We start from the raw sequence: 27,394 nt of genomic DNA, 5'->3' as shown, positions 1-27,394 counted from the left end.
GGCCCAAGATTGTGGTGCAACAGGACTGCTTTTGTCATTTTGATGAAAGCAGCAGACCTTGTGGATGCCTTTTCCAAGGAAAATCCATGAGTTCTGATTAATCAGGGGTCATTTCTCCTTAATGGCAAGATACCCAGCATGATTCCTTACCATTTATTTCTCTGTTGTGATTATCTCCCGGGGTCCATGTCAGCTTTACCTGATGATTCTGCTGCCTCTGCACCTCCAGATTTGATACAGGGCTAGGTTTGCCTGACAAAAAAAAGACTATAATGAGACAGCCAGCCACCTGTCTGTCCTCACTACAGAAGAAAAATCCAAGATTTTTTCCCCAAAACAGATTTTCCAAGCCTGTGTCAAAATGTGAAAATTTGAATCCTTTCACTCCCCCTTCAGTGCCGGAATTACAACATTAATTTTTACAAATTATCTGATGACAGAGTAATCCGCCATCTAAAGTAGATTGAATCTGTAGCCTTTAAAGTTGTTGATTGATTAAATGTAATTAAAACTAGCTTGTTTACACAGAAGCTTATTTCTGAAAATTCGGAACTGTCAGTTTTCTGTACATTTGTAGCTCAAAACCATTATTCATTGCGTTTCATTCTGTATTTTTGTAACACACTAGAAACAAATTCACCTCATTAAAAAAAACAGACCAATCTCTGCTTTGTCTTATGCATTATGTTTTTATATGTAAATAAAACATAAATTACATTGCATATGTATGTAAATTATGGCATTTACATTTATACTTATATAATTTATAAATTTTATTTTGCAAGTCGTCTGAACTGCGAGATGGGCAGAAAATAAATATGATAAATAAATTTTGTTATCTATGTTTAGAACTCTCCACATTTCAGTGAATCATCCAGCTTAATTTTAAGAATTAATCTCCTCTCAAGTAATATCCCATTAAAATTAAATAATCGGAACATACAGACTTGGATTTCTGAGGGAATGAATCTAAGAAGAGAGGCCTGCCTAGAATCAACTGGAGGGAGAGGCTTTTCCTATTCAGGTAGTCTTTGACTTATGACCACAATTGAGCCCAAAATTTCAGTCACTAAGTGAAACATTGGTTAAGTGAATTTTGCCCCATTTTACAACATTTCTTGCCACAGTTGTTCAACAGTTGTTCTGTGAATCACTGCAGTTGTTAGGTTAATATCACAGTTGTTAAATGAATCTGGCTTCCCCATTGACTTTGCTTGTCAGAAAGTCGCAAAAAGTGATCGCAACACCCCAGGACACAGCAACGGTCATAAATATGAGTCAGTTGCCAAGCGTGAAAAATGTTCATAAGTCACTTTCAACGGTGTTATAACTTTGAATGGTCACTAAATGAACTATTATAAATCAAGAACTATCTGTATTTTTTTTTTAAAAAAAGAATTTAAAGTGAATTAAAGAATTAAAAACAATAACCATTTTAAAAGAAAAAGTAAGGAAAGTAAGTAACAACGCAACACAAAAAAGAGCCTTTTCCGTAGCTGTCTCAATGCTATACAAATCCCTTCCCATTATGGTACAGTTTACACCTTTTTAATTACTTCAAAACATAATCTGAAACCTTGTTTTTGGAACTGGCATTCCCTTCTTGAAATTCATCTATATTTGGTATATCACTGTTACATAATTGCTGTTATTTTTATTTATTGACAAGTTGCTTTGTTTCAATTAGGTTTTTATTGTTGTAAAAGTGCTGTACTGTACATGGCTTTGCCAGAAATATACATGGGCCAAACTGCAAAAATAGATACACAGCAAAAATGTAGTGCTTTTTTAAAAAAAATACCAATTTAGTGCCCATGTGTCAGGAATATCACTGCATCCCTTTGAGATTGCCCTGGTCTGAAGTTTAACCTAAAGAGAGAAACAATCCAGATCTAATCTTTCCTCTTTTTTGGTACTTGCCATACACCAAAAGATTGGCATTTTTTTCTACAGAGTCAAGGGTGGTCCAAGCCAGGCAGCTGTATGTTCCTTGATCAGAGTAGTCCACGTTGGTGATTGTCAGGGACATGTCACCAATGATGTATCTAGGGAAAGACCAACGGTCAGAGTAAAGTTAATGCAAAAGTCCTTTGAACCCTAAGCTTTTATTCAACATGATTGTGCTCTTTGAACTTACTTGTTATTGTCATCTGATTCTTCAATATCTTCTCCATCTAGGCGCCATTGGATACCACGCTTCGGAATACTCTCGTCAAACAGTACCTTGCAGTAGAACGTCACACTCTCACCTTGCTTCTTTTCCATGTTGATAGGTCCCTCTTCAATCTGTGTGGCTCCTGCAATAGGAATGGAATACTGTATTGTAGCCTTTCCACCCATGAAGTCTTACTGTGGGCATCTATTGTCCTCTCATACATTTATCCCACTTGGCTTTTTTTTTAATCATTCTTCAGCATGGCTTGAATGCTCCTTAATACAACTATGACTGGCCCAAGACATTTTCCAGCTTGAAAATCTCAGCAGCAGTCCCTCATTTTCACCTTAAGGAAGTAAAACGTGATTCCTTCTGCTGAAAATTTGTCCTGCATTTTTCACAAAGACTGTCTACTCAACACAGACTGAACCACAAACAAGGCAACATTTTAGCCTAGCATATGCCTAGAAAGGAGCCAGAAAAAAAACATTTTCAACCAACCTGTTTATGCTACTCTTTTATTAAGTTCACATAAAGCTTAATTGTGCTTTACTCAATTGAGCTAATTTTGGGTTTCCACAATGCATTGAACCACAAAGGATCCTTGTGGGCTGAAGTCACACAATTTGGTAGGCTGAAATGTTGTTAGTTGCTGATCTATGGTTCAGTGTATTGCATAAACAAATCATTTCACATTTGACAGCATCACAGTTCTCTAAAACATCCATTACATTGGGTCCCAAGTAAAACTGCCATCTACTTAATTTTAAATAAAAGTCTTCAGGTCACTTTCCACATGAAGAGATTATCTTTAAGCCATTCTCCACACTGGAGAAAAGACAATGCATCTTTAGGTACAAAGAATTTATTGGCAAGCATAAATAAACACCAACTCATTCTCTTCCCAGGAGTGATATGAACGCTCGGAAAGTCTTTCCAGATTAAAAGCTTAGTCTGATGCCACAGGCAGATGGCATGGCAGAACCTCATTCATGTGGGCATTGGTAGGGGGGCAAGGAGGAGACAAATGATGAAATAAGCACCACAACATTGTATTACAAGCTTTTGATATTTATTGTCATCATGTCATATGCACATGTGTAAGGAATAGAGTATCATGACATAATGCTCATTTCACTGGATTTTACAGATGCCTCTGATGTTTTGACCAATAGTAAAAAGTCTGGCATAACCTGCCACATCCACTTATGAAGTGGAATGTTGGGAGAAAAACAGTTTTAGAGGATTTAGCTGAAAGCTACAGTACTTTGTTTCTGGTTACTTCCTTCCTCTAACATCTCTTATGGCCAACTATTTTCTCTCATATTTCTCTTTGATTTAATGCATAGTTGCAAAATCTGATCTTACCTTTGACAACTAAGCGGGCAATGATGGAGACATTGTTTTGATCATTCTCAGCCAAGCATGTGAAGTTTCCTGCATCTTCACGTCGGACTTCCTGAAGTTTCAGGGATCCATTTGTGAATATAAAGGTTCGTTCATCTTTTAGGGCAGGGTTCATGTCGTCCATAAACCTGGAAAATGAAAACAAGAAGGGGGTATGACAAATAGAGATCTCTCCACAATACCCACAGTGCACTTATTTTTCAACACAATCCAGCTCCTAATAATTTTTTCATATATAAGATGTTTAATTGCCCTTAATTTCTTTTGCTTCTTAGGCCTTTACTGTATTTTGCCTAATATTGCTTATCCCAAAAGAGAATAGAGCAATGGAATATATATGTTTGTTTTTTCTTTCCCTCGTGTAACTTCTGCAATTTCCCAAATATGCTAATAGTATAATTGTGTTTTTCACTGGCCCAATTCTCTTCCTCCATTGGCACTGGCATTTTGCCCATTAGTTTGTTATTTGAGAGAGCTAGGCTAGTAAAATCCAAACAGGCATTTGATTTTTTCCAAGTACAAATGAAATGAGTGATACTAAGAGAATTTTGATATATAACTGGGGCCAAATAAACAATGTCAGAGCAGCTATGGACAAAACACATTGTGCTTTCTGAAAATGACACAAAACAGAAACTGTACCACTGCACTTTAGGTCTGGGCGCCCCAAATGTCTTGCAATGTAGGATCACTATTTGGTTCTCCACCACAGCATACTCTATGCCATCTGGGGTCAGGATCTCTGCTGGCAACCCTGGAGTAAAGCAAAAAGGCCAATGAGTGTAAGGCAGGATACTCATCTCCTCAAGAAACCCTCCCTAGCCCTAAGTCCTGTTAACACACAGTACCACCCCAGAAGAAGGGGATTGTAAGTCAATGGAAAACAACCAGAGGGAAAAAAGTCTGCTCTCAGCATATTCAGGGGTTCTTTTAATGCCATGATAAGCATTAAACACATGCTGTAGTCTGGACAGATGAGCCAGAATAGCAGGCAAGAATACTGTAAGTATTCTTCTCATTAGCCTGTTAAGTTAAACAAACCTTCACTTTTTAATATATTTCCTTCCTTCCTTTCCTTAAGTTAAAGGCTTCTGGGAAGAACCATTGCTAGACCCACTAAGATGACTACCCACTTCCTCAGTGGGGTGCTATCTCCAATGCCACATCGTGGCATTAATTTGGAGGCAAAAGGGGCCTTTGTTATTGTAAGGCCTTTCTCATCAGGCCTGAGCAAAAAACTCTGTACATAATTTATGAATACCGAATGCCATTCCCTGGAAAGGTGACTGAACTGCAGACTTCATACACACTCCTATCTTGCTGTAGGAGAATAAGCTACTGGAGGAATTTTAAAGTGAAAATTGAAAGGTTGGTGATGTGATAGAACAATTGGAACAGCCTTTGCTAGGGTTTTTTTTATATAGTAATATCTTCCTGTCCTTTGAACAGTGAGCAGCCCCATTTTGATTCAAAGCAGAGAGATGAACTTACAGACAACAAGGATGTATGCATTGGCCAGGAGACTGCCATGCTTATTGTGGGCTTGGCACTGGATAACAGCGGTGTCATTGGGTTGCACCTCACTGAAGATTAAAGCTCCTGATTGAATCTTTCTTCTTGGATCTGGCATCACATCTGAAAAGCAGCCAAGAGTTTAGGTCCAGAAGCTAAGGTGGTATGGTAGCTGTTAAATACTGGGTTCGTCGCTTCAATGACGAGACAAGGCGAGTGAGTTCAGCAAAGATCATGGTTTATTGCTTGCAGGATCTGAACTGAGAAACAGGGCTGCGAATGCAGCAATTTATACCCTGGCTTCTAGGTGGCAGTCAATAGGTTTAAAGCAACCTATTGCCGCCCTAAAGGTAAAGGTAAAGGTTCCCCCGCACATGCGTGCTAGTCGTTTCCGACTCTAGGGGCCGGTGCTCATCTCTGTTTCAAAGCCGAAGAGCCAGCGCTTGTCCGAGGACGTCTCCGTGGTCATGTGGCCGGCATGACTAGATGCCAAAGGCGCACAGAATGCTGTTACCTTCCCACCGTAGTGGTCCCTATTTATCTACTTGCATTTTTACATGCTTTCGAACTGCTAGGTTGAAAGAAGCTGGGACGATTAACAAGCGCTCACTCTGTTACGCGGCACTCGGGATTCGATCCACCAAACTGCCGACCTTCTGATCAACAAGCTCAGCGTCCTAACCCACTGAACCACCACGTCCCTTTATTGCCGCCCTAGAGGCAGCCAATGATGGCGCTGGAGACAGGTTGTCTGAGGAGGTGGGAGCCATTAGCCAGCTTCCCTGCTTAAGCAACCTTCCAGCGATTAACCCACTGGTGTTCCCTTAACAAGACAAAGCCCAATACATTACACCCCTTCCCCCTAGAATGTACAAACATTATAACAACAAAAGGAAAATGATTACAGCAATACAAATTTACAAAGTACAACAATAGTGTGCATTTACATGTTTCCATCCTGTCTAATACAGATGTTTCCTAGTTAGCAGCACAGTCATGATACAGACACATTATAGCTCCATTCTTTCAAAACAAAATCCTGTAGATATGCAGGAGGTTTGTGAACCCTTGTGGAATGCCTGGGGGACCCAGGCGCTTCCTGGCCTACCAGCTTGCCCGCTGGGCTGGGTAGATCAGTGTCTTTAAGTTCAAAAGAGTCTGGTTGACTCTGAAATCTCTGGCTGGCCCTTCCAGGTTGGCCCACCCCAGAGTCAGTTTGCTCTGCAAAGTTAGCACAGCGGCTGTAGTGTTCTGGTTGGCTTTCTCCATCAGGGGACCCATGTTGCACTCCTGGGCTTTCTTCCGCTCCGGCCACCTCCCTGTTGCTCTGGCTGCTTGGACCCTCAGAGCCAATGGATTGCTCGGCCTGGCTGCTGTTTGCAGTTCGTGGGAAGGACCTGTGATGAAGTCCTCGCTTTGTGGCCATTCTGGAAAACACTTCCTAAGCTGATTGATATGGTGATGGACAACTCGCCCGCCCTCTAGGCCCACTTCGTATGAGAGAGGGCCTGATGTTTTGGTAATCTTCCCTGGCACCCACAAGTTCCCATGCCCAAAGTTCCTGGCCCACACCCCATCACCCACTTGCAGCCCCCTCAGGGGTTTTGGGCGAAAGGTCTCAGCTGCCACCGAGTCTGGGTGCAGCCTGTCCAGCTTTGTGATTAGGCACCTCCCCCAGATCAGCTCTGCTGGGCTTTTCCCTGTTGCCGTACAAGGCGTGGAATGTTGGCAAAGCAAAAAGTCAGCCAGTCTGTGGTGCCAGTCCCCAGTCACTATATGCCTCAACGACTCCTTTGTGATGCGAACCATACGTTCGGCTTGATCATTAGTAGATGGGTGAAATGGAGCCGATGTCGCATCCCTAATGAGGCTTGCTCTCAGGAACGCCTGAAATTCTGCCGCAGTAAATTGGGCCCCGTTATCAGACACTTCGACGTTTGGCAGCCTGTGCGTGGCAAAGAGTTTCCTAAGCACCTGGATGGTCCTAGCAGTAGTCATGTTTGTGACTGGTATAACCTCTAGCCATTTAGAGTGGCTGTCGACCACTATAAGAAAGAGCTGTCCCTGAAAGCCAAGGTTTTCATGCGAACAATATCCGGATGACCTTCATGAAGTGATTGCAACACCCTGTCTCTTAGTGAGGTGGGAACTATGACCCTGTTCCCCCAAAGAATACAACCCTTGTGAGCTGAGAGCTTGTGTCTCCTCGTAAAATAGCTCTGAAACTCAGGACCTGGGCTTTTATCCAGCCATACTGTGTGTACCCAAGATAGCACTCTACTTAGGGTCTTGTCTGCTGCCGTTTCTGCAGCAATGTCCCCCGCATGGAGGTGAAACTCCAGCAAGTCCTGAATGGACAAACGTGGGCTGCTGGGTCTGGGTCTGGTTCGATTTGAGGCAGTGGAAGTCTGCTCAGGCCATCTGCATGGCGCATATCCTTGCCGGGTTTGTGAATTAGCTTAAAAGTATAAGCTGATAAAAAAATGGATCATCTAAGCATCCTAGGGGATAAAATGTGGGGTGTCTGTCTGTCTGTAGTGAATAACCCCAATAGCGGTTTATGGTCTGTGAAGACCATGAAGTCCCTGCCATATAAATAGTTGTGGAATTTTTTTTATTCCAGCAACTATAGCCAGTGCCTCTTTGTCAATTTGAGCGTAATTATGCTCGGCGGAGGACAGTGTCCTTGAATAAAAAGCAATTGGAACTTGAGTTCCATCTCTCTCTAAGTGACTTAGGACTGCACCCTCCCCGTATGGGGATGCGTCACATGCTAAGCAAACTGGCTTTGACTCCTTGAAATGAGTGATAGTGGAACTAATGGACAGAAGGGCCTTCAATTCCTGGAAACTCTTTTTGTGAACTCTTGTCCACTTCCATGTAGCATTTTTATCCAAGAGCCAGTGTAGCGGCTCTGCCACTGCGGCCTTGTTAGGAAAGAACACGTGGTAAAAATTTAGGAGGCCTAGGAATGCCTGCAGCTCTCCTTTTGTTTTAGGGCTGGGTGCCATCTGAATGGCTTTTACTTTCGACTCAGCAGGGTGGATGCCATCAGCATCAATGCGAAACCCTAAGAACTCAGTTGAGGGGACTCCAATATTGCATTTATTCTTTTTAAGCTTGAGGCCTGCTTCGCGCAGCCTTTGCAGGACAGCTGTAAGCCTCCTTGCAAGCACCTCAGTGGACTCACTGGTGATGAGCACATCATCAAAATAGGGGCAAACCCCTGGAATGCCCTTGAGTCTACGTTCCATGATGCCCTGAAAAATGCCGGGGGCTACACTGACCCCAAATTGCAGGCATTTTACTTTAAACGCCCCCCTATAGGTTACAATAGTCTGTGCCACGGCTGTGGCCTCATCAACAGGGAGCTGCTGGTAGGCCTGAGCCAAATGTAACTTTGCAAAAATGGTGCCACCCTGCAAAGATGCCAGGATGTGGCTTACTACCGGTACTGGGTATGCATGCTGTTTGAGTGCACGGTTAATTGTGCATTTGTAATCTGCACAGATTCTGACCTCCCTGTTGGCTTTAAGTGGCACTATGATTGTGGTCTCCCAATCACCCCCATCTACTGGCTGCAGTACGCCCTGTTCAACAAGTTTATCTAGTTCAGCATCTATCTTGTGTTTAAGAGCAAATGGAACCCTACGAGGTTTAATCCTGACTGGCACTACGTTTGGATCTAGTTTAAATGCTATTGGTGGGCCCGTGTATGTCCCCAGAGCTGAATCAAACACATCTGCAAATTCCTCACATACTGTCGCTAGACTCGCGACTTGTGTCCGGTCGATCCCGGTTACTTGGATGTCTAGTGCATCAAACCAATCGAGCCCAATCAGGCTCGTTCGCTGACCCCCTACTACGACAACATCCAGGTGCCACGAAAACCCCTTAAATTTAACGGCTAGGGTGGCCTCACCCTTGACTGCAACTCTGGCATTCTGAAAATCAGTTAATACTATATCAGATGGCCTCAGCTTGGCCCATCTTTTACTGCGACCACAAATAAAATTAAATGTTTCAAGGGAAATAATGGAAAAGGCGGAGCCTGTGTCTAGCTCCATCTTGCAGGGGACCCCTTGCAGCTCCACCTGAAGTCTATACTTTTGGCTTAATCGGGTGGCAAGCCCCGGTACGGCAAATGCTTCTGCGGCTGGAGCAAAACCCCACACTATACTGTCCCGGGGCCCCAGTACCTCTCCTGGTCAGATCTTCTGACTGGCGATTTGATGGCCGGTCCCTCTGGTGACCTCTGCAGATGGATGCGATGTGGCCCATCTTTCTACAGGCCCAGCACGTGGCTGTCCGGAACCTACAGTCCAAGTGTTGGTGGCAGCTGCCACAACCTGGGCTTCTAAGGAAGGGATCTGCCTTGTAAGTGGCCCCATGTTGCTTGTTGCTGTGACGCTGTTGGTCATGGTGTCTGTGTAGCTTGTAGATTTCTGTGTTGTCTTTGGGGTCTTCTGTGTGTTCGGCGTCCTCGTGGTGGATGGCTTCTTCGCGTTGTGTAGTTTTGGCGGGCTGCATGGCTCGTACGGCCCCACCAGCGGCTTCGTCTGCCATGACTTCCTTCAGCGTGTCTGGGAACGACAGAGTCTCTTTGGTGAAGAGCTTTTGCTGTAGCTCTCGGTTTCGGAGACCGCAGACAAACCAGTCCTGTAGCCTCTCCTCAACGTTGGAGAACTGGCACAGGCGTGTGGCCTGCCTCAAGGCTGCGATGAACTCGGACGCGGTTTCACCTGGTTGCTGAACTCTGATCAAATGCATAGCGTCAAGCGATTACCAACAGCTTGGACTGGAAGTGGTCTCTGAGCTTTTTCTTCAAGTCCATGAATGATACAGACTCCAATGGCGTTGGCGTGAATAGGTTCTCCGCTATGTCGAACATTGCTGGGCCGCACACACAGAGGAGCGTGGTGGCCTTCAATCCGTCCTCGGTGACCTGGTTCGCTAGAAGGTAGTTCTCGACCCTGGACAGGTACGAGGACCACCCTTCTGGCTGAGTTATGTTGAATTCTTCCAGCTTTCCAACCTTGGCCATTTCTGCTGGTCTTCACAGCTGGTGCTCTGCGTCTTTGAATCCTGCTCCTCTGTTGCCCAGGGACTGGTCCTCTGGGCGCGTGGTTGCTAGCGTGGCTGTGCTAGCCAACCGTAGGGGAGGTGGAATTGCTTTTCCCGCCAGGTGTGCGCTGCCTCTCTCCTAGTGACTCTTCAGCTCAGTTGGAGGAGCAGGATCCCACCTTCATCGCCAGTGTTAAATACTGGGTTCGTCGCTTCAATGCCGAGATGAGGCGAGTGAGTTCAGCAAAGATCATTGTTTATTGCTTGCAGGATCTGAACTGAGAAACAGGGCTGCAAATGCAGCAATTTATACCCTGGCCTCTAGGCAGTGGCCAATAGGTTTAAAGCAACCTATTGCCGCCCTAGAGGCAGCCAATGGTGGTGCTGGAGATGGGTTGTCTGAGGAGCTGGGAGCCGTTAGCCAGCTTCCCTGCTTAAGCAACTTTCCAGCGATTAACCCACGTGTTGTTCCCTTAACAAGACAAAGCCCAATACATTACAGTAGCCTTCTGCTTTTTCTCTGCCTTTCTTCTCACCCATTCACTCACCTTTCAGAGGAGTCCCATTTATGCTCCATGACACTTTTGGTTTAGGTTTTCCATCAACTTCGCAGTCCAGGCGGACATTTTCCCCTGGTCCATAAATCTGACTCACAGGCATTTTTATCCAGTATGGAGCAGCTGAGAAAAGAAGACCGGATGAAAATAGCATCCATTAAGACAAAATTAGTTCACTACAATGAGGAAAATGAGCTTCCTAGGTCTATTTTTATATAGACTAACACAATGCTCACTTTATAATGAGTTATCCTCAGACTCCCTTTCTATTACCTCTCAGATTTCTATCGGGTATATAGGCAAGTAGATGCTTTATTTGTTTTGAATCACCATGCCAACCAATAATTTGAAAGTCTGGGAGAGGGGGTGTCATCATACAAAACACCTAGAGGGCAAAAGTGGCATCCCCCTTCTTTTATTAATTCTTCAAGGCAGGAAATTCGTCAGCTAGGAAATTTCATTTGTTTCAAATAATTGTGACTTTAGCTTTTGGACTGTGTATCAAATGACTGAATATAAAGGGTTGTATTATACATGTTTGCATGGCAACATCACTTTGCAAATTCTAGAATGGTGGAGTTGACCCACAGCTATAGGCTGCTGTTGGGGAAATTGTGTGGTTCAATAAAACACTGTGTAAAGATTTGCTAAGCTGCGGTGTGTGTAGTCCTTGGAATGGAAAAAAAATGTGTTCCTTGCTAGCAATCACTGGTCGTAAGTTTAAGCCCTAAAAGCATGGAATATCAGGATAATAATTGAATAATAATATTGTTTTTATTTAAAAGGGAGAACAACCCAACTGAAGTTTGGAAAATTAAAATACAAAGCATTTGCTTAAATTTTCTCCAATGAATGCAATGGAGTGCTAAGTTTGGGCTGGGTTATAGCTAGCATAATTGGTTAAGCTTAAAATTTAGGTTTTTATTCACAGTCAATATCTTAGTTATATTTTGTTTTACACCACCACATATATAGAGCACTGAGCTGCTAAGATCTGTGGGTTGGATTACCCAGCTCTTATCTTGTTGCTTTGCCACTAAAATTAATATACAGGCTGATACAGGCAAAAAGAAGAAAAAAGACCCATATTTGGGTTGACACAGGGTGTTCAAAAAAACAACAACACTTAAGACATATCTCTTCCCCTAGTCTCAGCTGACAAAGCGAGAAAGAGCCTGTGGCCTAGAGGTTAAAACAACTGCCTAACATGCAGACAGCCCAGGTTCAAATCTCAGAAGGGTGTGGCTGACTGATGAGAGCAAAAAGCTTGAAATAGCTACAGTATATCAGTCTCCCTTTAATTCTGTTGGCAAAATCCAAATTTGGTACAAAAAGATAGTTGCAGTTGCGACTGCCATCTGTGGACGGCCCTAGTTTGGGGGCTGATGCAGGGGCTGATACAGGCAAAATGTGGGTCGACACAAGGTGTTCAAAAAAAAACCCCAACACTTAAGACATTACATATATATAGTTGGAAAATGATATGGCCTCATTTAATATAGTTATACATGGATGACTAGTATAATTGACTAAAAAAAGATGGCTTTTAGGTATACAAAATTATGTTAAGAAATTTTAGAAACTTCCATCTTTCAAAGTAAGCTGCCTTATTTAATATTTTGCTATTAATGCAACTCCTTTCCCCACTTTCCCAAAACATTAAAAAATGGCTGTTGCCTCCCTGTTTTTTTCCACTCTTCCTGCTAACATCCTAAATCACAGTATATGACATAATTACACTGTGCCGCCACTTGATCTTCTGCACACAACTGAATGTCATTCAATGAGAGAAACACAACCTAATAATGTCACATCAAATGGTAGGCTATAGGAGTAAGCAATTTGGAGTGACATTATGTTTGTAACATTTACTAATCTCGCCATAATCTTTTCTCAAAAGAGAAATCTTGCTAGGTGCCAGTTTGACTACTCAAAATCTTTCCCATTTTTTTTCCTATCAGGCCCTGCTGGAGTAAAATTGTGGAAATACCCTCAACATTAACGGTGTAGGTGTGGCGGATGCTGCCATGCTCATTACGAGCAATACACTGATAGTCTCCATCATCATCCTCCGTCACGCTTGGGATGCAAAGGGTTTTATTGTAGTTCTCAAAGGTCACCCCGGGTGAAGGGTTCAGTCTGTTCAGGTGGATCCATTCCACCGACGGTGTAGGGCTGCAGAGAAAGGAAAGAAGAAAAAGAACGTGTATAAAACTGGCTTCTAATTCAGTTGAATGTTACTGATCTAAGTCACTGCTTAAAATAACGTTGTTCAGTTAAAAAAGGACTTTATTTGAGAATATTTTTAAAACATATACAAATTGCAGATGGGAGAATTCATCATCTTAGAAGAGGCATCTTTCTCTTGTGCATAAAGCAGAGGGGGGATACTTGCATTTTGTGAGATTTATGGAAACTTTTTTCTTGTTTTTAAAGAATGTATTTATATACAAATTTATTTGTAAAAGAGTTGCCTTTATTACCTTTGAAATTAATTTTTCCTTAGAACTCACCAGATGCATCTGGATCAAGAGAGTAGTACTGGTGATACCACTTAAATCAGTCCTTTTTAAAAGTTCTCCCCCCCCCAACTTAGCACTCTTTGGATTTCTTGGATTCTAAAGTTCATCATCTAGATCCCTATAGGTTCATTGTCTGGGGATGACAAGAGTTGTGGTCCAACACATCTGGAAAGTGCTAGATTAGTGAGACCTGACTCGGGACATGATTAATTATCTCATTGATTTAAATGCATTTGGGGTTATTGTAATAGCAATAGCACTTAGTCGTATATACAGTACCACTTCACAGTGCTTTACAGACCTTTCTAAGCAGTTTTACAGTCAGCATATTGCCCCCAACAATCTGGGTCCTCATTTTACCAACCTCAGGCTGAGTCAACCTTGAGCGGGTGAGAATCGAACTGCCAAACTGCAGGCAGCTGGCAGTCAGCAGTGCCAGCACGGCTGGATGGAGAAGTAGACGATATTTCAGATGATCAGCCCACCACACACTCAGCTCCTACCACATTCATTTTATGTTCATAAGAAACCTGTGAAGTAGTTTGGCCTAGAGAACACGTGAGCTTCATAGCGGAGCAGGGATTGGCTTGCCAACTGCCTCAGCAAGACACCAGGCTGTTTTGCCTCCTCAGTCCGCTCTTCATTGTTTGTTTGTTGATACCTAACAGCATAGTTAATTAAACCACTACTAAAGCATGTAATCAAAGGGCATCATTCCACTTCTCTGCTGATGTTTCCCTTCTCATCATCAAACCAGCAGCTGAATGGCAGGAGGAGCTGAGTGTCCCTGGAGTAGCAGATGAATAAAATGTTTTTCTAATTACTGCTGATGTATTTTGGTTTTTAAATCTCTGCTACTTGATTGGGAGCCACCCAGAGCTGGTTATAGGACGGGCGGCTATGGAAATGTTTTCAATAAATACTTCCAAGGCCACTCAAAGGATGGAGTAATTTCTATGCAGTCCAAAAGAGAGGAAAAAAATGACTTTAGAGAATTCCACGGCCTCTCCAAACCAGTAAGGAGCCAAAATGAAATCCCAAGTTGTATTTTCCCCAACAATTGGAAGTCGGAAGTCACAACCCATTAAAACAGAGGTCCCCAACCTTAAGGGCACAAGGAACAGGTTATGTGGAGACAGGTTTTTCCACAGACCGGAGGGGGCGTGGTTTTGTGTGCTGCCTGCATCCTGCAGACAGGGCTTTCCTTATTTCTGCGGACCGATTGCTGGCATCCTGTGGCCCGGTACTGGTCCATGGACCGGGGGTTGGGGACCCCTGCCTTAAAACATATCCATTCCCTTTCAAACACACAGGCAGATAGAGACCTCTCCAATCTATCAGCCTGTTCACAAGAGAATGGGGATAGAATTAGGGATAGCATTAAAAACTACTACTGAACTCAAGGTGTACTCTTAACTCATTGGCCATTTTTGTTATCATAACCCAAAAGATACAGTATACCCAGCTCTCCCATTCTCATTCCCATTTCCCATTCAGTCAGTGGGGAAGCCAGATTCACTTAATCACTGTTATGTATTTAATGTTAACAAGTTGTATACCTCACACGTTCATGAGGGAAACCCGGCAGCCCGTTGACAGCTGTCAAAAGGGCTGCCGCGGCTCCCCCCCCCACAGACGCGGCAAGCGGCCGATTCTGACAGCTGTCAAACTGCCGTGCAGGCGCAGTACACTGACAGCTGTCAAACCAGTCGGGCCGCGCATGCGCAGACCAGCCGGAGCTGTCAAAGCTGCCAGCTGGCCACGGCAACAGCTCGCTGTCAGCCGCGGCTGTCGCAGCTGGTCTCGCTCGATTGGCTGCCGCCGCGTGGTGGGAGAACACCGCCAGTTGATTGGGTTGTTATTGTTGTTGTTTGCCACAGTTCTCTATAAATAAGGGGGATCCCCGGCGGTGCCTCGCCCGGGACCTGAGCCCAAAATAAAAAGTTAACCGTGCCTGCTGTCTCCTGGTCTTCCTTCGGAATAATCCAACCACCATGTTACTAACTTAACAACTGCAGTGATTCACTTAACAACTGTTGCAAGATAGGTCATAGAATGGGGCCAAATTCACTTGGCAACTGTCCTGCTCAGCAACAGAAACGTTGGGCTCACTTGTGGTTGTAAGTCATGCAGTACCTATGTTTCATCAATTTATGGGTTTAGTGAAGTATCTTTCAGATCTGCACTAGCAATCCTTTGACTAATGTTTATTTTCATCCATTGGTTCACTCACAGTCCCTGTGGAAGGAAACCTCTCTGGACTCATGGCATTAGAAAGATACAGGATTGCATTGCCGTATATGTTTTATTTTTGATGGCAGATATTTCCAAATACTTACAGCCCTGCTGCAATGCATTCTAGTATCAAGGGCTTTCCTAACAAGGCCACGTAGCTCTTGTGTGTGCTCTCTGGCACAATTAGAATTGGTTTCTGGTATGAGAAAGTGTTGGCTGTGGGAAGAGAGAGAAGAAAAGAGTTACTTGATATCAGAAGACCACATGTGCAGATGGCCTAGGCCGAGGGTAGGCAACCTTGGCTCTTTTATGACTCGTGGACTTCAACTCCCAGAATTTCTGAGCCAGCACCCTAACCCTAACCCTAACCCTAACCCTAACCTTAACCCTAACCCTAACCCTAACCCTAACCCTAACCCTAACCTTAACCCTAACCCTAACCCTAACCATAACCCTAACCCTAACCCCTGGCCTAGACCAACACAATTGCAGAACATTTGGCTTTTGACTGACTTTATATTCACGTTCTGAGAGAAAAGAGTGTGTCATTGGCTCCACTAACTTACAGGCAGTTTGACACACACTCCTTCATAAAGCCTTCCTCAATTTCAAACTTTCTAAATGAGGTTATGACCTAGCCTTCCTTCCTTCCTTCCTTCCTTCCTTCCTTCCTTCCTTCCTTCCTTCCTTCCCTTCCTCCTTCCTTCCTTTCTTTTTCTTTCTTCCTTCCTTCCTTCCTTCCCTCCCTCCCTCCTTCCTTCCTTCATTTTTCTTTCTTTCTTTCTTTCTTTCTTTCTTTCTTTCTTTCTTCCTTCCTTCCTTTCTTTCTTTTATATGCTGCCCATCTCACTCTGAAAAGCAATTCTAGGCAGCTTTAGCGATTCCCTTGGATATTTCTCTTCCTCTTTAACTTTAACAACATGAGGTATACTAGACAGAGAGATAGGAGACCAGCTGAGTTCCCCCAATGAGATCTGTGATCATGAAGACTTCAACTTAATGTCCCCAGTTTTATTCATCAGTCTAACCACCACACCTTATTGTCTCTGTCATTGCTAGGAACATACAAAAGGGTTCTACACATCACTTCTCTAAGTCTTCATCTTTGCTGTAGTTTCTTCCTATTTCTGGTAAATCATTTAGTTTCTGAGCATTATATGATGATGATAAATAATGAATAATATTCTTCCATAATTCACTGCTACAAAGCTCTTCTCAGAGTTTTAAACTTTGCATGAATCTACCTCTCAATTTTCATAATTTCATCCCTGATTATATCACAAACCCTATCTCCCCTTCTTTGATTCACTTAACTCTACACCCCTTAGGTACAAAGCAACAGTTTTTTGCTGCCAAATATTACAGGCAGTTTCCCCAAGTTAAAAAAAAAGAAAGAAAGAAACATTCTACCTTATTCTGCATTGATCAGATGCATTTCGACTAATGTGTCCTTGAGGAAGATAATGCAGGACACAGAATACAGAATAGAATTGAAAAACAGAATAACATTCTTTTAATTACAGGAAGTCAGATTTGGGTTCAATGTTATATGAAAATTCCTAATGGTAAGAACTATTTGATAATGAAATTAATTGTCAGAAGAATTCTCCTTTGTGGATGTGTTCAATCAGAAGCTGGGCAATTATTAAATGGGGATATTTTCATTTGGGTGCCAGCATTGATCAGTGAACCAACAGCCTAGGTGAGTGCTTCCAGTTTTATGAAATAATGGCAATATTGGCCATAAAATACCAAGTGCGAAATATCAAAGAACTGTATTGAGAACCAAATGCTGTAGCGTTGCTCAATTTGTTGTCCATTAGATGCTTAGATTAGATTTCCCATGGAAATCCAACACATCTGGAGGGCAACAGGTTGGGAAAAACTGAAATACTAAATCTGAACCAAATGACTGACAACCGTCAGCAAAATCCATGGATAGAGCCTAATAAAGATTTCAGGCAAGAATTCATATCATAATTTTGCAGATTTCCACAAGAACTTCACACTTCCTATGTTAAGTCCATCATTTAAGCTGGGTGGGCAGAAGACCGGGATAAAAAATTGTGGTCGATATCTTCCTGCAATAGCCAACTACTTCCTCACTCCATAACAGAACACCTCAACATAGGGTGTCCTGAAGACTTACTTGGAATGACTTTTAGTTCAATGGGTTCTTTCTGGATAATGAGTCGTGGACCTTGGAAATGGGCATTGCAGATATAGTCAGGTTGACTATCCTTCATCTGTACATTGGCAAAGTAGAGGTTTCCATCCTGGCCTACAGTGACTCGTTCATCTTGGGCAATGTGCTCAATCTCTGCAGAAAGAGAGGTGTGAAGGAGAAGAAGCAAATGAGACATAGCAAAGCAGAAAGAATTATCATAAGACAGCCAAATGCCAAGCCACTTTGCTTCTTGGCCCAAGAATCCATGAGATGAAAGAAAGAAAAGTTATTCTATTCCTTGTAAGTCATAATTATCATCTTCATGTGGAGATTTGGGAGGAGGTGTTCATAGCAGAGGAACTTCATTCTTTCCTGTGTTTCAAAAATGAATTTTGACTTCCAAAATAGGTTCCAAACCCTTGGGAGTAACCAAAGTGTACATTAATCCCTGAGAGTGGAGGATTGGACCCATATTCTTTCCAGTCAAACCTTCTCTTTCCAACAAGAACATGTCTCCTAAAAGTTTACAGAAAGCCTTTCCTCTTTCTTACTTTCTCATATGTTCTGGGACTCAGGTTGGCATGTAATATATTCTGAAATGATCCAGCAGCCAGTTCAAAGCAGAACACCATACAAAGTGCATTTATCTGAGTCTGTATCTTTAATCAGATTGTCTATGAGAGTTCAACATCTTTCTTGAATGACATGATCAAAGAATTACCTGGGAACATGTATTTGCAACTCTCCCATCTTCACCTACCCTGCCCCATTTACTATCCCCATCCATCTGCCACATCCAGATTCCTTCACTTCTGATAATTCCCCTTCACCTCTTGCCATCCATCAAAAGCACTTGGCTTACTGCCAGCTCTTCTAGTTCTTTGAGAAAAATAATCAGTCCATGGGTTGTGTTCTGTCACAATCAAATTCACAGTCTTTGGAAAAGACAGTTTCTAATACTCACTGCTATTGAGCCAGTAGATTTTAGGTGGATCAGCACTGGTGGGTGGGTTACAGGGTAAGACTGTGTGGGTCCCTTCTTCTGCTGTGATGGGTGCCACCTCCTCCTTTGGCCACTGTGGGGCATCTGGAAGGCAATGAAGCAGGAATCGAAGCAATTAGTGAATAGGAGGAGGGTGAAGGGGAATTATCATGGAGAAAAAAAACCCTACTGTACATGGAGAGAAATTGTCTACATAGTCTCTGGGCTAGGTTTTTAATGTATCCAGTTATTCACTGTGCCTCAGGGAAAAATGTATTTTAACAAGTTTTTGATCATTACTCAGTGAGTGGACGGGCTTTGCCATACCCAGCCAATTAAAACCGAAGCAGTTTACCAATTCACCTGCTGTCTCAGAGAACCAGTAGTCATTTATACACGCTTGTTGAGATGCAACTTGAACCAAGGACTTCTTGACTCATGCTTGATTTCTGAAATCTTTATTAATACAACATCCTCAATAGCAACAGCAATAGCATTATTATTATTAATAGCAGGCAGATTTATTTTGAGAACTTCAGCCAAGATGAAGAATAAAGGATCACTGCAATTTTGGAGCAGAGACAGGATGTTCTTAAATCATCACTATTAGCAGGGCTTTTTTTCTCATAGAATGCTCAGAACGGAGTTCCGGCACCTTTTTTTGGATGGAACCTTGTAGGGTAGGCAAGGCAGGTTGTATGACATGTGTGTGTTCCGGCACCTTTTTCTTTTACAAAAAAAGCACTGACTATTAGTGCTGAAAAATACATCCTTTCTGATGTCAGTGGGTGTCTACTTTCCTGTATCCCTCCAGCTTTTAAATCTTTCCTTCTTCCTTGACAGACATGCAGAAAGCAAAGCCGAGCAGGAGAGAAATAAGGCTGGAGAAGGAGGGTCTGGCAATTACATCACATGACACGATGATACCATGACAACTGTATCCATGGGAACAAGAGCAACCGGCTACACTCCGGGGAGTCCAGGCAGGTAAAAGGGAAAAAGACCCAGGCATAGACATTTATTGTAAGAGGGAGGAAGAAATTTATTTCTCAAAAAATTGGAAAGGGTGTGTATGTGTGTGTAGACACCTTAAGCTGCATCATTGTGGGTTCTAAAATAAGCTTCATCAGCAAAGCCAGAATGAGAAATGTTTGTGTGTGAGTGTGTGTGCTTATGGCTGTGTGCAAGTGATACAGAGCTGGAGGAAGGCAGAGAATTGGTGGGCACACTTATAAAAGAGGGAGTGAGAAGCAGGAAGGACACCTTGGGGGAGGCAGAGAGGTACTCACTCTCAACAATGATGCGGCTCTCAGAACTCACGGCTGTGCCCAATATGTTGCTGGCATAACACCGATACAGCCCATTGAACCTAGTTGGCACATTCCCATTGTTTGCATGGATGATCAGAGTCCCTGAGTTTTCCAACTGTTTTATCCCTTGCACCTGTTCTGGATCAAACTGTTCCCCATCCTTGGTCCAGCGGTACCTGCCCAAAGGAAAACACGTGAGAAAGGAAAGAGGGAAGGAGAAGGAAAAGGGGAATGCAATCTTCCTACCGAGTTCCTGTGCTATTTTTTTAATAACCTCTGACTGGCAGGTTGGTCCATTTCTATAAATAACCTTGTTCTCAGTCTGCACTGATTAAGCTGGGTGCGACTGGAGAGGTGGCGGTGGAAATGTATGGTTGCGGGATTTAAAAGGAGGCAAACAATCATTCCTCTGACACACACACAAGAACTGGAGTAAGGAGAGAGAGAAATCAATTAGAGGAGAAGCAGAGGTCCAAGTAAGGTCAGGGACATTTCCAGCGTAGAAGGGAATAATGGAGATATTAAGAACAGAGCAGAATTTAGGAGCATTGTGCACTGTGAAATGTCCAATATCGATAGTGGAAATCCCTTCCTAAAATCAGTCAGTCTCAGGGCTGTTCAGGTACTATCTTAGAAAAGTCAAATTCAAAGCTCTGAACTGCGATGAAAATTCAAGGATTTCTGCCAATAGATATACTACATGAAGGGTCCTTGGTGCTCTCTAAGCTGGCTTGTTTTCTTGCAGACGTTTCATTACCCTAACTAGGCAACATCATCAGTGCTAGTCCTAGTTAGGGTAATAAAATGTCTGCAAGAAAACAAGCAAGCTCAGAGAGCACCAAGGACTCCTCATTTCAACCCTGAGCTACAAATATTCTCCTTCGTTGGTAGATATATGGTACATTATGGAAATAAGGACTATTTTGAGCCTTGGTGGAGCAGTGGGCTAATGCCTCCTTACGTAACACCAGCTGCCTGCAATTAGTGCAGGTTCGAGTCCCACCAGGCTCAAGGTTGACTCAGCCTTCCATCCTTCCGAGGTAGGTAAAATGAGGACCCAGATTGTTGGGGGCAATAAGCTGACTTTGTAATAATGCCACTGGGGTGTGTGTGAAAGCCCTAATAAGCAGGCATATACATAGAATGAAGGCTACTGCTAAGCTTGTAAGCCGCCCTGAGTCTTCGGAGAAGGGCGGGATATAAATGGAATTAAAATAAAAAAATAAAAAATAAAATTTTTTAGTTTGCTTTGTTCTGACTCAAAATTGGGACTTAGACTTGAAACAGAGGAAGGTTATAGCTGGAAAAACTTGAATTCATACAGATTTGTTCCTAGCAGAAATATTATGTCTCAGGATGTATATTATTACTCTATTGCCATTGTTATCTTTGAAAAAACAGTGGTTAAGGCATCAGGCTAGAAACCCTGAGAACACAAGTTCTAATCCTGCTTTAGTTACAAAACCAGCTGGGTGGCTTTGGGCCAGACACTCTCTCTCAGCCCTTGAAAGGGGGCAAGGACAAACCACTCCTGAAGAAAACCTTGCCAAGAAAACTGCTGGGTCTATTCCCAGCAGTTGCAAGGAGTCAAGGTTGAGTTGAAAGCGGAAAGAAGTGTACCAGCTAATTAGATACCATTTTTGTTTTCAATATTCTTTCTATCTATATAATCTCTACAATGCCTTTCCAAGGAAGTCTGTATTCTTAGCTCAGTATAGAAATTGGATGAGTGAGGTTGACACTACACATCCACATACTCTTACACATTGAGAAAATTATAAAGAAACTGCGATTACCTAGTCCAGGGGTGTCAAACTCAATTTCATTGAGGGCTGCATCAGCATTGTGGTTGCCCTCAAGGGGCCGGGTGGGTGTGGCCTGGGTGGGCGTGGCTAGAGTGTGTATGGCCTACTGGGTGGGCGTGGCCAACTCTACATCGTTCGCCTCAAGGGTGCCTATGGGGGCCTGGGCAGGAGTGGGACAGATCTGAGGGTCTCTGGCAGAAGGAGGGTCTCTGGGCCAGGGCCAAGGCAGTGGGGGCCGTTCCCTCACTGTTTCCAGGATGGCTTCGCGGGCCGCATGAAACCACTTTGCAGGCCGGATCCGGCCCCCGGGCCTTGTGTTTGACATGTCTGACCTAGTCCATCTCAGTCACAGAAAGTCACTGGAGGATTTTAGGTCAGTCACTCTCTCTCAGGCCAACTACCTTGATTGATTGATTGATTGATTGATTGATTATGTATCATCAATCAACCATGCTTAGTGACCACATAGATTTTTTCCCCCAAGATAATGTGTCCCTAGCTTGATTCTTCAGGTCCTCCAACAGTGCAGTCATTGCCACTGTAGCTGAGTTCATCCATCTTGCTGCTGGTCATCCTCTTCTCTTTTCTTCCATCTTTCCTAGCATCCTCAAACACCAAATTGGGCGTGTCTCTCTAACAATAACACTTTCCAGTATCAGCATGCAGAGGGCCTCTATTAATTAAAAAAGTGTCTCCATGCCAAACTACATTGACTTGGGAGATAAATGATTAGATCTTCTGATTTTCTTTATGATTGGAGGGGGGGGAGAAGAGGGAAGGGGATGCTAAATTAAATTATGGCCATAGCACTAGGGAATGGTAGTTAACTGTTTATATTCAAACTGTAGCCCCACCCCAACAACTCCCCCCACCCCAAATAAAGCAGTTGATATTACACTCAAATACCTGCCTTGGGGAAAAGAGCAATTTTAACCAGAGAAATCAAAGAGGAATGAAATTCCTTAAGAAAAAAATAGATAAAACTATTTCCTCAGACCAATTCTTCCTTGCCTTTCCACAACACAAACAATTGTCTATTTATCAACAAGTAAAAGTAAGGAAAGATATGATTTGGTCTTTAGCTGTCAGAGAAATGGACAGAACTAACCTAGGATCCTAAGGAGAAAATTCCCACTAAAAGTTTTCCATTTGGAATGGAACTGGGATAAGGGAAACAACATTGAAGCTTGTCAATACTCACGTCACTGGGGGATTTCCAATAGCCTCCCATTTCAGGACAATCTCATCAGTGGGATATAAAACAATCTCCTTGTCTGGTTGTGTGATGAATTCAGGAGGTTGTTGCACTAAGAAACAGAGAAGTGGGAAGGAAAATGAGCAATACAAAATTCCAACACATAAGGGACCACTGGTCTCATACTTTGAAGACCTCACCCTACCCAAGAATAATGTGATAGCCTCACACTGCAGACAGAGAATAAAGGTGTAGTAACATGCTATTCAGATCAGCAAAGCAGTCACTGTTTGGCTTCTTCTCTCCCATCCCAGCCCAATCACCATTATCATCACCATCACCCATTTCATGGAAGACTCACAGTTTGTCCGGTCAACTGCGTCAGCAAGAAAACAGCAAAAGAAAAAAAGAGAAGTGCTTATTAGTGATCATTCCACCATTCCTGTGCCTCAAGAAAAACATAAACGTGCAGTTTGTGAGAGCAAGACTGAAAGGATGAAAAATCACAGCCAAATGAGCACATTTTAAATAGGAAGCTCAAGGGTGCAAGACAGAACCCATATGTGAGATGATCAGGTGCAGGTGAGAGTGAGGGGGAAAGCCAGCTGGATGTCAGCATGCCAAACTCGGTGAATGAGACAGTTGTGTTCCTCTGCACCATTAGAGAATTCAAAGCAAGGCAGTGTGCAAATACTAATTCTACAGAAAAACAGAGTGAGTAACAATCTGCATTTGAAAGCAGGACAGTTGAGGGAAACTCATCTGATAAAGTACAGAGTCTGGAATATTCATTGGAAGTAGAAAAATTACTTTCTCTAGCTTTTGTATAACTTAGATGCTGATGGCAAGCAAGAGATGATTGACTAATGGTTGGTTGTGCTGGTTCTAAAGCCCAAATCCCAGGGTGAAACAAATGCATCTGTTTGCTGTTGTTGTTGAGGAGAGGGTTAATTTTGTTGGTTTTGTAATATTTGTATGTTTGCTTCCTTTTCATTTTTTCATTTGTAAGAGATCTTGAAAGCAGCAAATTTGGGATGGGGAAAACTAGACTTTTACTGCCCATCTCCTCTCTTCTCTTAATTCAGATTTGCCAGTTTTTTTAAAAAAAAAACCAGGAAAATATCATAGCCTGAATTCTAAGGAAAACTGTCCCTCACATCAGATTTTCCAACCTGATACTCTCCAGACATTTGAATTTCAATAAAACTAATTTGGTTATGATGAGTCAGATATTGAAGCCTGACACATCTGGAAGAGGAGATCAAATTGACAAAAGGTGACCTGTGAAGATTACCTCAGACTTCTCGTTGCTTGGCAAAATCATACCTCTTAACGTGGTATTCAGTACTGTTGTGATTCAGGGTCAGCCTGTGGGTCCGGCAGCCGGGTCGGATGACTCGGATGACTCAGACGAGGGGGAGGAGGAGGGTGTTGAAGACGAACTTGCTGATGATGGCTTGGAGGCTTCGCAGAGCCCCCAGCCAGGGCCCTCTTACTTGGTGGAGACTCAGCTGCGCGAGCCCGACAGTGCGGATGATGATGACCCACAGCTGGCCCTGTTCAAGGACGCCCGACGCAGGAGGCAGTCAAGCAGGAGCAAGCAGAGAAAGGCTGTGGGACTTCTCGGAAGGAGGCACAGGGAGGCCACGCCCTGAACTCTAATAAAGGGAGTGTTTGGGGAAGGGCTGGTTGCTGAAAGCAACCGCTCCGTTTGAGGATCAAAGCTCCGGTATCTTGTTTCATGTTTTGTTGTTTGTTTGTGTAATAAACTTGGCAGACGTTTTCCAGCCTCAGACGCTTTCCAGCCTCTGCCATTTGTACAGGGGTTGCCTTTCTGCAAGGCCGGTAGCAGGCTGGTACAGAACAAGTACTTCTAAGAGAAAAGTTATTGAGCTAAGCAAACTTGTGCTCCCATCAAAAGTTACCTGAAGACTCAAACAAATGAAATGGGGATTTTTTTTCCAGCGTATTGTGAAATGATAGGAGACACCTTTTTCTTTAGTAGACAGTTCTGTTTAGAGCTTCCTTTGCTCTCTGAAGTAGGGACACGGTGGCTCAGTGGGTTAGGATGCTGAACTTGTCGATCAGAAGGTCAGCAGTTTGGCGGGTTGAATCCCGAGTGCCGCGTAACAGAGTGAGCACCTGTTACTCGTCCCAGCTTCTGCCAACCTAGCAGTTCGAAAGCACGTAAAAATGCAAGTAGAAAAATAGGGACCACTACGGTGGGAAGGTAACAGCGTTCCATGCGCCTTTGGCATCTAGTCATGCCGGCCACATGACCACGGAGACGTCCTTGGACAAGCGCTGGCTCTTCAGCTTTGAAACGGAGATGGGCACCAGCCCCTAGAGTTGGAAATGACTAGCACGCATGTGCGGGGAACCTTTACCTTTACCTTACTTTGCTCTCTGAATTGTCATTTGTATTTTAGAGTACACCTTAATGCAGAGAATACAGGCAAACAGGTGGGAGCATAGAATGAGCTGTTTTGAAACATATGATACTATTTTGAAACTTTGCAGCATTATATTGTAGCACAGAACAAAAAATGCAAACTGAAAATACAATAATAGTACAGGTATAGTATATGGACATAATTGTAGGTTGAATGGATGCATGCATATGGACATTTAGAGAAGACATGCAGGTGACTCTATAACCGCACTCAGCTCCACAAATCTATATTTATATGTAAGATATGTTCAAAACAGGCTGTTCTATCCCACAGGAAGTACTACCACAAGTATCTTAAGTTTAGAGCAACACATTTTATATTTGGGATGCCTGCTTCAAACTGACATAGTTCCTGGTGAGGTTGGAACAGTGTCTAAGCAGTGTTAGATTAGCCCATTTCATGTTCAAAATATTTTATATTTGAAAAATTTTGCACATCTCTCTCTCTCTCTCTCTCACACACACACACACACACACACACACACAAACACACACACACACACACACACACAAAACAAAATGACTAATGGGACAATTATTCTAAAATGCTTTTAATTAAGTCAGTGGATTAATCCAACTGAATATTATCTACATTGGCTATCAGTAACTCTTCCGGATATTAGGACACATCTAGATGATGCCAAGATCTAAATGCAGGATATTTTGTATGCAAAGCATGTGTGCTTTATTATAAAACCACAATCTATTCTCTTCTTTATTTCACTGGTTAATCAGCACAATGAGACAATGCACTTTACATTAAGTGCTACATTTTCATTCAGTTCCCTATAAGAAAAGTTGCCTGACATTTCTAGGGACAATGAACAGAACCATCAGAGTTGTACATGGCTAGCTGGTTGTGTGCTGTTCAGGACTGCCATTGGACTGGGGAGGAAAAAGTGCTGAAATGGTATCCTTAGCATCAGTGACAATGTAGAAAAGAGCAGGTGAAGTTTTCACAGCAGGGAAATAAATACTATTGCTTATGAATGTCTGCAGATCACAATGCCCTTGCAGGGAATGGTTTATAACCTGAGGGTCTTATTGTGGATACGCTATGTGTAGAAAGACATTTCCTATGCCGGTGTGTTTTCACTTCCTTACTGATCAAACATGTCATGGAGGCCAAACATTCACCTAGCCTCCTCAACCCCCTTAATTTAACAAGCTGAATTGATTCTTATAGAAAGTGTTGTGTTTGGTTGAGTCAGCGACAGGTTGGAAAGAAGCTCCGATCCAATTAGCGGAGGGAAAGGGTCTCCAGGGATCTCCTTGCCTACTCATCCAGACAGAATGGGAGAGGAGAAGCAAGACACACAAACACAGAGTAAGGGCAGAGTGGTGGTGGAATGGGACAGTAATAATAATAAAGAACTTAAACAGAAAGGTGAAATTTTATGAGCTTATTAGAGAAAGAGTTTGCATCCACTGTATCACTGCTGTAAACTAAGATTTGCAAACCGTAACATGATTCCAGAGGGCTGTTGGAATCAATCATTATTTAGAAACAGAAGTGATTTTGATTTAATTTCTAAAAAGTTTGGAGAAGGGACCTCAAAATTACAGTATATTAATAGATACAATATAATTTGGGGGTCTTTTTGGAAATCAAATCAATAACTATTGATAAGAATCAATAGCTAAAATTAGAAAATTATTCACTTTGGGAAGAAACTAATTTGCATACAATTTATGAAATGTAAAAAAAAAGTTAATACACTATAATTTATAGTGGGATATACAATACTTCTAATAAATAGGATTATGTTGTATATGAACTGAATTAGAGCCTGCCTATTCTAAACTGTGTGTGTGTCTGTAACCTGTAGCAATAGTAAGAGACCCACAAGCAATTCAGTTTATGAGCTAAAGAGAAAGAGTGCTGACTCTTTCCCTTCTCAGTTGGTCATTAGATTGTTTAAAACAACTGATGCAACAACAGGATTATACATATTCCTGAAATTGTATTTAAATATTATTGAAATTAATCTCAATTTGGCAAATTTCTCTTTTGTTCAATAGCACCATATT

The 27,394-nt window shown here is 42.7% G+C and overlaps 1 protein-coding gene across 1 annotated transcript in view; it reads right to left on the bottom strand.

Moving 5' to 3' along the window:
- The window catches only part of L1CAM (L1 cell adhesion molecule), a gene marked incomplete at its 5' end in the record, with an annotated part of 118,254 nt that overhangs the window by 59,734 nt on the left and 31,126 nt on the right, over positions 1-27,394 (bottom strand). Inside the window, 12 exons of the mRNA XM_081318930.1 lie at positions 151-242; positions 1,917-2,045; positions 2,138-2,297; positions 3,524-3,690; positions 4,205-4,316; positions 5,054-5,197; positions 10,687-10,818; positions 12,686-12,870; positions 15,557-15,668; positions 17,602-17,772; positions 18,584-18,706; positions 19,891-20,087. Coding sequence (XP_081175056.1) covers positions 151-242; positions 1,917-2,045; positions 2,138-2,297; positions 3,524-3,690; positions 4,205-4,316; positions 5,054-5,197; positions 10,687-10,818; positions 12,686-12,870; positions 15,557-15,668; positions 17,602-17,772; positions 18,584-18,706; positions 19,891-20,087 — 1,724 coding nt within the window. The remainder of the gene's footprint in view (positions 1-150; positions 243-1,916; positions 2,046-2,137; positions 2,298-3,523; positions 3,691-4,204; positions 4,317-5,053; positions 5,198-10,686; positions 10,819-12,685; positions 12,871-15,556; positions 15,669-17,601; positions 17,773-18,583; positions 18,707-19,890; positions 20,088-27,394) is intronic.

The sequence above is a fragment of the Vipera berus genome, assembly GCF_964194415.1.
Source record: "Vipera berus genome assembly, chromosome: 2".
In the NCBI taxonomy this organism is placed as follows: Eukaryota; Metazoa; Chordata; class Lepidosauria; order Squamata; family Viperidae; genus Vipera; species Vipera berus.
The sequence above is the reverse complement of the archived record's forward strand: the minus strand, read 5'-3'. Positions and strand labels throughout refer to the sequence as shown.